Source organism: Tachysurus vachellii, chromosome 11, assembly GCF_030014155.1.
Source record: "Tachysurus vachellii isolate PV-2020 chromosome 11, HZAU_Pvac_v1, whole genome shotgun sequence".
In the NCBI taxonomy this organism is placed as follows: Eukaryota; Metazoa; Chordata; class Actinopteri; order Siluriformes; family Bagridae; genus Tachysurus; species Tachysurus vachellii.
In genome coordinates, this window is record NC_083470.1 from 2,475,683 (window position 1) to 2,487,500 (window position 11,818).

Consider the following 11,818-nt stretch of genomic DNA (forward strand, 5'->3'; position numbering starts at 1 on the left):
GTGTGTGTTTATTGTTGATTTTCTTCATGATTTGCATGATGTAGTAGTCAATGTACAGGACATACGTCACTCAACGTAGGTGCTACAGAGGATTTGTGACTGAAATCGTTGCTAACTGTAATTAGTAACTTCCTCTTACAGCTGAAGAAGAGATGAGTCTGTTTATAGCCTGATGCTGTTTTTATTGAGCTGTTGCTAATATGCAAGATTAAATGTCAACAATTAACTGTTTTTTAATTAATTAGTTTGTCTGTATATTTTTGCTAATGCCAGTAGCATTGCTTTAGTAGCTAATATAATGAACAAGCTAATGGTAAACATTGCAAACATTCAAGTTGTGTAAAAACTGTTTTGAATCAGTTCACGTTCATGAAGGAAAATGGCATCAGCTAAAAATGTTTACTTTTTAGCATTAAATACTCGAATTTTCTTGAACACTTGAAGCTTGGACTTTTAATCGAGTTCAAATTCAATACATAATCTATACTCGAAAAAAAAACCAAGAGTCAAAAGTTTTTATTTTATATTTAATATTTGTCAAATGCATGAAAATATACTCTCAAGAAATAATAAATATACAATATTTCTTTATGAACAAATTGTACAAAACATGTGTATGAACTGTCAGTTATCACTTCATTATTATTATTATTATTATTATTATTATTATTATTATTATTATTATTATTATTATTATTATTCCCTTGGAGCTGATGGTGAATTTAAGATCCTTAAAAATGTATTAATCTATATTACAGAATTTAGTAACTTAATCCTACCATGGTGCTGTTAAATCCTGGATTCTGATTGGTCAGAAGGTTTTCTACATCTGCTCTACAGCTGCTCAGCTGGTTTATATTAATGCACTGGGTCTAATACCGCATTGTTTCTATAGCAACCGGTGTGTAATTATGGATTTTTGATGAGGTGAAGTTTTCTCTGTGAACACGATTATGGAATGAGTCTCCAGTGTCAGTGCTCTGTAAGAGTCAGACGTAAAGCTGTAGTGTTTATTGACATCTTCAGCAAAGAGGAGTTTACAGTTTAAGGGTTTATATTCCACAGGACAAGTCGCATTTTTGTTGTATTTATTTTGAGAGAGATTGTAGCTGCTATAACGTAAGTGCACAGTAAGAACATGTGTTTCCTGGCTGCTTTAAAACATTAAACATCTATAAATGGATAAGAAATGTTTTGTTTTAAAATTGCTGAGGGGTGAGAAGAGTAAAGTGCTTCTTTGTCGTTCATAGACTTAATCTTAGTCATGTTGTTTTGTTTTACAAAGGAAATTTACGTTTTTATATTGTTTATGAAGCAGAAGTTTACCAGTACTAAACTTTTTGCTAAACTTGGTGCTCGGTTTGTTTTATTTGAGGCGTTCCTAGCTACGATTCATCGTTTCTTCGATTAGATCTGTTTAATTAAAGGGAATTAAACCATACTTAAGTATAAAGAGTGTAACAGACGAGTGAACTCGGGGTTGGTCTGTGGTCATCTGTAAAAACTGGTGTTTGTTTGTTTTTTTTCGATTTGAGAATCGGGTCATTTCAAACACGTGACGTGACCTTCATATCAGTTAAGGCTTTACTTTAGGTCCGGCCTGTTGAGGTTGTGTTCATTTTCTTATATATTATTACACCTGATATTAAGCTAAAGACAATCTACATTGTTTATAATGTTGTTTATGTGTTGTGAGTGTGTGTGTGTGTGTGTGTGTGTGTTTGTGTGTTCTGTATTTTTGGCTCCCTCTTGTGGTCAAGACGTGAAGCGCAGCAGCACCGGTGTGAGAAGACACGTGAGTAAGAAAGTCAGCGTGTAGCCAGGAGTGGGCGTGGCTAAGCCCTTCGCGCTGGGGGGCGGAGTCTCCTGTAGGTGACTGAGGCTAGATCTTTTCCTCTGCTGATCTTCCTGCAGCATCACTGACCTCGTGCTCGTCGTCACGTGGGCGTCAGTTTTCTGGCTGTTCGGAAGTGACGTCGTGCTAAAGGAAACATGAACATTGGTAGTCTTATCTCTTAGGCTTTACATGCTTATTAGACACTTATCTATGATAATAGATAACACTCAGAGACAGGTCAGGACTGATCAGTTCGATGGATTAGAGCGGCGGTGTCCGATCTTATCCGGAAAGGGCCGGTATGGTGCAGGTTTTCATTCCAATCAAGCAGAAGCCACACCTGATTCCACCTGTTTAATCAGTTGTTCTTGGCTTTCAGTATAGACTCTGGTGTGGCTTCTGCTTGGTTGGAATGAAAACCTGCACCCACCCACACCGGCCTTTTGTGGATAAGATCGGACTCCGCTGTATTAGTAGATCAGATTGGTGAGAGGGGACACGGTGGCTTAGTGGTTAGCACGTTCGCCTCACACCTCCAGTGTTGGGGGTTCGATTCCCGCCTCCACCTTGTGTGTGTGGAGTTTGCATGTTCTCCCCGTGCCTCGGGGGTTTCCTCCGGGTACTCCGGTTTCCTCCCCCGGTCCAAAGACATGCATGGTAGGTTGATTGGCATCTCTGGAAAATTGTCCGTAGTGTGTGATTGCGTGAGTGAATGAGTGTGTGTGTGTGTGCCCTGTGATGGGTTGGCACTCCGTCCAGGGTGTATCCTGCCTTGATGCCCGATGACGCCTGAGATAGGCACAGGCTCCCCGTGACCCGAGGTAGTTCGGATAAGCGGTAGAAAATGAGTGAGTGAGTGAGAGATTGGTGAGATTTTGTTAGAACATTTTTATTTATACCTGTAGGTCAGCTGTAGTCATTCAATTCTATCCTTAAATAGAACATATGCACTTGTGATATTTGGCAAATCAGTGCTGGGTAGATTGTGATCTGATTATTAGAATGGAAACCTTTCCCTCATTTTCCTCAGATGTCATGACGAGCTCTGAGACACCGGGTGTGTTACCTGTATCCGATTCGCACCCACAGGTCACTGAAGAGCCTCTGCCTGCTGTGAGGCCTGTGGGCCTTCCGGGGGCGCTGGTGTCTCCCAAACTCCTCCAGCTGACTCAGACTGTCTGGCTCTAGCAGGTGCGGCGGCTCATCTTCTACATCAGGGGGTTCTGACGTCCCCTCGGTCGCCGGCGCAGGATCTTCCCTGCTCTCCGTCACAGTGGTATCGTCCGTCTTTGGCCAGCTCCTAGGACAGCACCACGAGGACGGAAAGACAGAGAGGAAAATGGTCAAATGGTTAACAGTGGCTCTGTGTGTGTGTGTGTGTGTGTGTGTGTGTGTGTGTGTGCGCGTGTGCACTCGTGTGTGTGTGAGAGGTGCTTAATTCCTATACGGTCCACCATCACTACACACACAAAGTCTTCTGCTCCTTCGCTTTTTCCCCCCCCCCCCCCCCCCCCACACACACACACACACATTCCTTAAGCACATAAAGAATTTACGAAGTGCTAAAATGAGCTGCTAACCACCAGAGAAGCCCTAAAATGACACGCCCTCATCTCCCTAAAGCGCCAGCCGTTTGTCCGTCACCTTCTTCATGATGCAGATGCAGTTAAATCCTCATCTTCCTCCTCATTAAACATCATTAACGCTGATGTTTTTCTTCGAATGTTAAACGCTTTAACAAGAAATCTTTGCATCTAAGGTTTATCTAAATAGTCATCTATTCTCCGAGCAAGAAGAACTTTTAAACACTGTAAGGAGAGCGTGAGAAATACTGGGATTTATTTGTATAAGAGGATTAAGTGTGTATTCAGGGCTGTGTTCAGTAGACTAGTCGTGGCAGAAGAAAAAACACGAGCAGGTTAATGAACCTTGTTAGTATGGAAATAGCTGAGATTAGACAAAGCCAATTCTACAGTGGACTTCACATTGTGAGACTAAACTGGGGAAAGTCATGGTGTTTCCTCCACGTGCTCCTGAAGGAATTGCTCCAGCTGTTACTGATGTAAAGTAGAATAAAATGAAAATAAAATGCTCGCGTTATGTCAAAGTGAATCCTGTGTGAAAGTGTTTTTACAGCCACAAGCTGCACGACATCATCCAGTAACTCAGCTAGTTTAACTCTGAGTTTTTATATGCTGCTGAAACTCAAATGAAGCTCCCTCACTCACTCACTCACTCACTCACTCACTCACTCACTCACTCCCTCACTCCCTCACTCACTCACTCACTCACTCACTCACTCACTCACTCCCTCACTCCCTCACTCACTCACTCACTCACTCACACACACATACACTCACTCACTCACTCACTCACTCACTCACTCACTCACTCACTCACACACACATACACTCACTCACTCACTCACTCACTCTCACACTCACTCACTCACTCACTCACTCACACACACATACACTCACTCACTCACTCACTCACTCACTCACTCACTCACTCACACACACATACACTCACTCACTCACTCACTCACTCACTCACTCACTCACTCACTCACACATACACTCACTCACTCACTCACTCACTCACTCACTCACTCTCACAATCCCTCACTCACTCACTTACTCACTCCCTCACTCACTCACTCACTCACTCACTCACTCTCACACTCCCTCACTCACTCACTCACTCCCTCACTCACTCACTCACTCACTCACTCACTCACTCACTCACTCACTCTCACAATCCCTCCCTCACTCACTCACTCACTCACTCACTCTCACAATCCCTCACTCACTCACTTACTCACTCCCTCACTCACTCACTCACTCACTCACTCACTCACTCTCACACTCCCTCACTCCCTCACTCACTCACTCACTCCCTCACTCACTCACTCACTCCCTCACTCACTCCCTCACTCCCTCACTCACTCACTCACTCCCTCACTCACTCACTCACTCACTCCCTCACTCACTCCCTCACTCTCACACTCACTCACTCACTCACTCACTCACTCACCCACTCTCACAATCCCTCACTCACTCACTCACTCACTCACTTACTCACTCCCTCACTCACTCACTCACTCACTCACTCCCTCACTTACTCACTCACTCACTCTCACACTCACTCACTCACTCACTCACTCACTCACTCACACTCACTCACTCACTCAACCACTCTCACAATCCCTCACTCACTCACTCACTCACTTACTCACTCCCTCACTCCCTCACTCACTCACTCCCTCACTCTCACACTCCCTCACTCCCTCACTCACTCACTCACTCACTCACTCACTCTCACACTCCCTCACTCACTCACTCACTCACTCACTCTCACACTCCCTCACTCTCACACTCCCTCCCTCCCTCCCTCCCTCCCTCACTCACTCACTCACTCACTCACTCACTCACTCCCTCACTCTCACACTCCCTCACTCACTCACTCACTCACTTACTCCCTCCCTCACTCACTCACTCAATCACTCACTCCCTCCCTCCCTCCCTCCCTCCCACCCTCACTCTCACACTCCCTCACTCACTCACCCACTCTCACAATCCCTCACTCACTCACTTACTCACTCCCTCACTCTCACAATCCCTCACTCACTCACTTACTCACTCCCTCACTCACTCACTCACTCACTCCCTCCCTCACTCTCACAATCCCTCACTCACTCACTTACTCACTCCCTCCCTCACTCACTCACTCACTCACTCACTCACTCCCTCCCTCACTCTCACAATCCCTCACTCACTCACTTACTCACTCCCTCACTCACTCCCTCCCTTACTCGCTCACTCCCTCCCTCACTCTCACACTCCCTCCCTCACTCACTCACTCACTCACTCACTCACTCACTCACTCACTCAATCACTCACTCACTCACTCACTACCTCCCTCCCTCCCTCCCTCACTCTCACACTCCCTCACTCACTCACTCACACACTCACTCACTCACTCACTCACTCACTCCCTCACTCACACACTCACTCCCTCACTCCCTCCCTCACTTTCTCCCTCCCTCACTCACCCTCTCCCTCCAGCACTCACTCACTTACTCACTCACTCACTCCCTCCCTCACTCACTCCCTCCCTCACTCTCACACTCCCTCACTCACTCACTCCCTCCCTCACTCTCACACTCCCTCACTCACTCACTCCCTCCCTTACTCACTCACTCACTTACTCCCTCACTCCCTCCCTCTCTCCCTCCCTCACTCACTCACTTTCTCCCTCCCTCACTCCCCCTCTCCCTCCAGCACTCACTAACTCACTCCCTCACTCACACACTCACTCCCTCACTCCCTCCCTCACTTTCTCCCTCCCTCACTCACCCTCTCCCTCCAGCACTCACTCACTTACTCACTCACTCACTCACTCCCTCCCTCACTCACTCCCTCCCTCACTCTCACACTCCCTCACTCACTCAATCCCTCCCTTACTCGCTCACTCACTCACTCACTCACACACACACTCACTCACACACACACTCACTCACTCACTCACTCACTCACACACTCACTCACTCACTCCCTCCCTCACTTTCTCCCTCCCTCACTCACCCTCTCCCTCCAGCACTCACTCACTTACTCACTTACTCACTCACTCACTCACTCACTTACTCACTCACTCACTTACTCCCTCACTCCCTCCCTCTCTCCCTCCCTCACTCACTCACTTTCTCCCTCCCTCACTCCCCCTCTCCCTCCAGCACTCACTAACTCACTCCCTCACTTACTCACTCACTCACTCCCTCCCTCATTCCTTCCCTTACTCACTCACTGACTCATTCGTTTATTCCTTCCCTCAGATTCCCCCTCACTCCTTTATTTACACAATCACTCATTCACTTTTTCACTCACTCACTCACTCCCTCCCTTATTCACTCACTCACTCCCTCCCTCCCTTATTCACTCACTCACTCACTCCCTCCCTTATTCACTCACTCACTCACTCCCTCCCTTATTCACTCACTCACTCACTCCCTCCCTTATTCACTCACTCACTCACTCCCTCCCTTATTCACTCACTCACTCTCTCCATCCCAAGGGGTGTGTGCCACTGGAGTTGGGCGAGTGGCATGACCGCTCATCTCATCACGGTTCGAGGGGACGGGTTAGTGGAGGGGGGTGATGGGGTGCAGGACTGGATCAAAGGCATGCTGTAGCTCTGTTTGTAATTTGCAGGCTGTATGTTCAGTGCCTGCATGGTGAGTTACAGCGTGCCGGGCACATCTACGTGCTGGAGCGTGACGTGATGATCGGACCGTGTGTGCAGTTTGCTCTGCCTTCGTCCGTTTAAAATGATGCTCAGTCCAACATGTTATTGAACAACAGACAGAGTTATTATGTGTGCGCCCAAGATAATTGCGGACAGAAATGAGCAGGGAGTGTGTAAGAAAGGACACGGCTGGAATAAACGAGTGGAAAGAAAAGTGAAGTTCTGGTGTCCTTCAGAAAATCTCACCGTTTATTTGAAAGAGAATTTAGCTTTGATGGAAAGAACAAACCAATGAAGGAGGATAAAAAAAACGCAGATCATCGTCTAGTAAAAAAGCTTGACAGATGCTGTGGACCTGTGGACCTTTAACATATGTCCTGTTAGTTCTGTGTGTGTGTGTGTGTGTGTGTGTGTGTGTGTGTGTGTGTGTGTGTGTGTGAATGACTCACGATGTAGCCAGCTCCTGAGCCGGTGTGTGTTCCACCTCGTAACCCTCCTGCCGCAGGATGTCCAGGACACTCTGGTTGCCCAGAAAGTGACCTGAAAAGACAATAAAATGCTCCTATCAATGATCGCACGACTACACAACATCAAACACCACACTAACTTACAGAGTCACACCATACACACCATGGACACTATTAATCCCATCCTCATTTTCCTGCTGTGAGTTGTTGTGAAAGTTCTGAGGTTTGAGAGATTTAAAGAATAAAGTATCACACTGGTAGACACGGGAACAACTTATGGTGCTCAGCTGCGTAGCAGGACCCAACACTCTGTAAATAGCATCATCAGCATCGTCAATCGATCAATCGACAATCGATCATTGGCTCAAAGTTGAAAAGTTCAAAGTGTTTATTGTCATATGCACAGACAGAAAGCATGTTTCCCTGCACAATGAAAGTCTCACTTTGCCGTCCACAATAAATATCATACAGTAAAGTAAACAATAAAATAGAATAAAAAATAAAATATAAGAGCAATAAAAGCAATAAAGGTGAGGTACAAAAGGCATAAGTGAGGTGCAGTCGACAGGCAATAATGAGGTGTGCGTTCTGAGTATGAGTTGAAGCATAATGAGTAGGCAGTTTGAACAAGGCAAATAGGTGGTGCAGTTCTTGGTGAGTATGTAGTTCTGAAATAAGGCATAAGTGAGTAGTGAGTTCTGAACAGGCAATAAAGTGAGGTAGTGCAGTTCTGAACAAGGCAATAAAGTGAGGTGGTGCAGTTCTTGGTGAGGTAGTGTAGTTCTGAATAAGGCAATAAAGTGAGGTGGTGCAGTTCTGAACAAGGCAATAAAGTGAGGTAGTGCAGTTCTGAACAAGGCAATAAAGTGAGGTGGTGCAGTTCTTGGTGAGGTAGTGCAGTTCTGAACAAGGCAATAAAGTGAGGTGGTGCAGTTCTTGGTGAGGTAGTGCAGTTCTGAACAAGGCAATAAAGTGAGGTAGTGCAGTTCTGAACAAGGCAATAAAGTGAGGTAGTGCAGTTCTGAACAAGGCAATAAAGTGAGGTGGTGCAGTTCTTGGTGAGGTAGTGCAGTTCTGAACAAGGCAATAAAGTGAGGTGGTGCAGTTCTGAACAAGGCAATAAAGTGAGGTGGTGCAGTTCTTGGTGAGGTAGTGCAGTTCTGAACAAGGCAATAAAGTGAGGTGGTGCAGTTCTGAACAAGGCAATAAAGTGAGGTGGTGCAGTTCTTGGTGAGGTAGTGCAGTTCTGAACAAGGCAATAAAGTGAGGTGGTGCAGTTCTGAACAAGGCAATAAAGTGAGGTGGTGCAGTTCTTGGTGAGGTAGTGCAGTTCTGAACAAGGCAATAAAGTGAGGTAGTGCAGTTCTGAACAAGGCAATAAAGTGAGGTGGTGCAGTTCTTGGTGAGGTAGTGCAGTTCTGAACAAGGCAATAAAGTGAGGTAGTGCAGTTCTGAACAAGGCAATAAAGTGAGGTGGTGCAGTTCTTGGTGAGGTAGTGCAGTTCTGAAAAAATGAATGTGCAAAAATGTAATTCAGTGTAAACAGTTATGTCCATGTAAACAGTTATGTCCATGTAAACAGTTATGTCCATGTAAACAGTTATGTCCATGTAAACAGTTATGTCCATGTAAACAGTTAACAGTTACAGTTATTTAGTTGTTGTAGTTGTTTAGGAGTCTGATGACAGAGGGGAAGAAAGAGTTCTTCAGTCTTGAGGTCCTGCATTTCACACTTCTGTACCTCCGTCCTGAGGGTAGAAATGTGAACGGTCCGTGCTGGGGGTGGGAGGGGTCTTTGAGGATGGACGCAGCTCTCCTGTGGACTCTGTGATGGTAGATGCTCTGCAGAGAGGGCAGTTGAGTCCTGATGATCTTCTGCGCACCATCTGATCTTCACCACTCTCTGCAGGCGTTTGCGGTCCATGACAGTAGTGCTGCCGTACCACACAGTGATGCAGTTGGTCAGTACACTCTCGATGACTCTCAAAATTACCGCATGCTCGTCTCCTGACCAAGATAATCTGACCAGGACAAGGTCTGCTAGAAGGTCTGCTGGAAGATTTACTGGAAGTTGTTTATGCCTAATTCCCGACAACTCGTCTCCAGTCCCTACTGCCCTTGTCATAATCTTAACAAAACACCTGATGACAATGTCAGTCTCTGGTCATTACGCATACAGGGTACAAGCATAGAAGGAAAAGGCCTTATGAACATCTTTAGATTAGAAATTTCCACCACAGAGTCTGATCTAAAACGAGTCTTTCAGTGTGAGACGTGTGTTTGTCCCTCTGTCGATATTCTTACACTGAATTTTAGTCTTGAAGATAAACACCTTCAGATTTTAGAGGCTTTTTAGACGAACGAACACTCGCAGGGTCTCAGAGAGCAGAAACGGGTTTGATATCGACGTTTACCGTGAAGATACAAACATCTGTGTGGGAAAAAACATCCAGTCCTGAGTGTCTACTTTCATATGAGCTTCATATTAACTGTGAAGTGAGACACGATGAAGATGTTCAGTCATCAACATGGACAGAAGAAAAACAGGTAGAAATGTTATTTTTTTGGTCTTTTTTGGAGTTTAAACATGTGGTTTTCTGTAGATATGAAATAACTGTGTGACAGAGACAGAGCTTGGTAATATCATGTATTAGCAAAAACGAATTTCTGGCATTCAGATATTCGTTTTTGCTAATACATGATATTACCAAGCTCTGTCTCTGTCACACAGTCTCTGTACTTTGGCTGTTGAGACATCAAACACACACATACTGTATACACACACATACACACACACACACTGTGCCACACATGATGAAAGCTGTTTTACTTTCCCGACGCTCACAGATAATCCGGTGCATCACTCAACCCAGCAATAACCGCTAATACGACAGTAGCCGCATGCTTGAGTTATTAACATCATGCTGAAAATCCTCCAGCGTCTCTCTTTTCATGCCTCGACGCCATCATTATTTCTCCTCTGAGTTCAAAGACTCCAGCGGCGCAGCGTGAAGAGGCTCCGCTCAGGTGTCGCTCAGATCTGACGGCAGATCGCACCGCTCAAGTCTGAGCATAAACGGGAGGCCCGATGAAAGATGCGTCCAATCTTCACCTCGGGTAATGCAGAACCTGGTGTTGTCAGTGTTCAACACCTCAACACCAGAACAACACCGGGGTCACGGACAGAGCGATGTTTCTGATTCAGGAGCCAGAAACTGGTCTAAAGACAGAACGTGGTCAAAGAAAGAAAGGAAGAAAGAAAAAGGAAAAGAATAAAATGAAGGAAGAAAAAAAACAAAACAGAAAAAGCCCTATGAGAGAAAATGGAAAAAAGGAAGAAAAGAAGGAAGGAAGACGCGAGAAAAGCAGAGAGAGTGAAAAAGGAAAAAGGGATAAAATGTGAAAGAAAGACAGAACACTTGTCCACTCGTACACTCACACAATAGTACACTTGTATGTACACTTGTCCACTCGTACACTCACACACTAGTACACTTGTATGTACACTTGTCCACTCGTACACTCACACACTAGTACACTTGTATGTACACTTGTCCACTCGTACACTCACACACTAGTACACTTGTATGTACACTTGTCCACTCGTACACTCACACACTAGTACACTTGTATGTACACTTGTCCACTCGTACACTCACACACTAGTACACTTGTATGTACACTTGTCCACTCGTACACTCACACACTAGTACACTTGTATGTACACTTGTCCACTCGTACGCTCACACACTAGTACACTTGTATGTATACTTGTCCACTCGTACACTCACACACTAGTACACTTGTATGTACACTCGTATACTTGTATTTAAACTTGTTCACTTGTAAACTCGTAAACATGGACTGAATTTGCAATGAAGCCGAGAGAAGCCGTGGAAAATGCTGTTCGCTTCCTTTAATCTTTCCCCACGTTAGGATTCCTGTCTGCAGTCACACACTCAGGAAACATCAACAATTCAGGCTTCATTAGAGCCAAACGAGCTTGAATTAAGCCTCAGTCATTAATGGGGTGTAAGAGCTGGAACTAACGAGCCGTGCTGCTGTAATTAGAGTCGAGCACCGTGTTAGCACGAGTGCTAATGTTCCTCAGTAATAGAGACAAGCGCACACTGAACCACTGAGCCTTTATCACTCCTTAACAGGCCTGGAACCAAGAAGCTGCAGGTTTTAGGGGCGGAGTCATGTTTACATTTACATCATTTAGCAGACGCCCTTATCCAGAGCGACTTACATTTTTGTCTCATTTTTA

General features: G+C 45.3%; 1 protein-coding gene across 1 annotated transcript in view; it reads right to left on the bottom strand.

The window, feature by feature from the left end:
- Positions 1–677: 677 nt before the first annotated feature.
- Positions 678–11,818, bottom strand: part of trabd2b (TraB domain containing 2B) — a 60,706-nt gene continuing 49,565 nt past the window's right edge. Inside the window, exons 5-7 of the mRNA XM_060881314.1 lie at positions 7,531–7,621; positions 2,904–3,137; positions 678–1,981 (exon numbers count right to left, since the gene is read on the bottom strand). Coding sequence (XP_060737297.1) covers positions 1,756–1,981; positions 2,904–3,137; positions 7,531–7,621 — 551 coding nt within the window. The 3' untranslated portion in view covers positions 678–1,755. The remainder of the gene's footprint in view (positions 1,982–2,903; positions 3,138–7,530; positions 7,622–11,818) is intronic.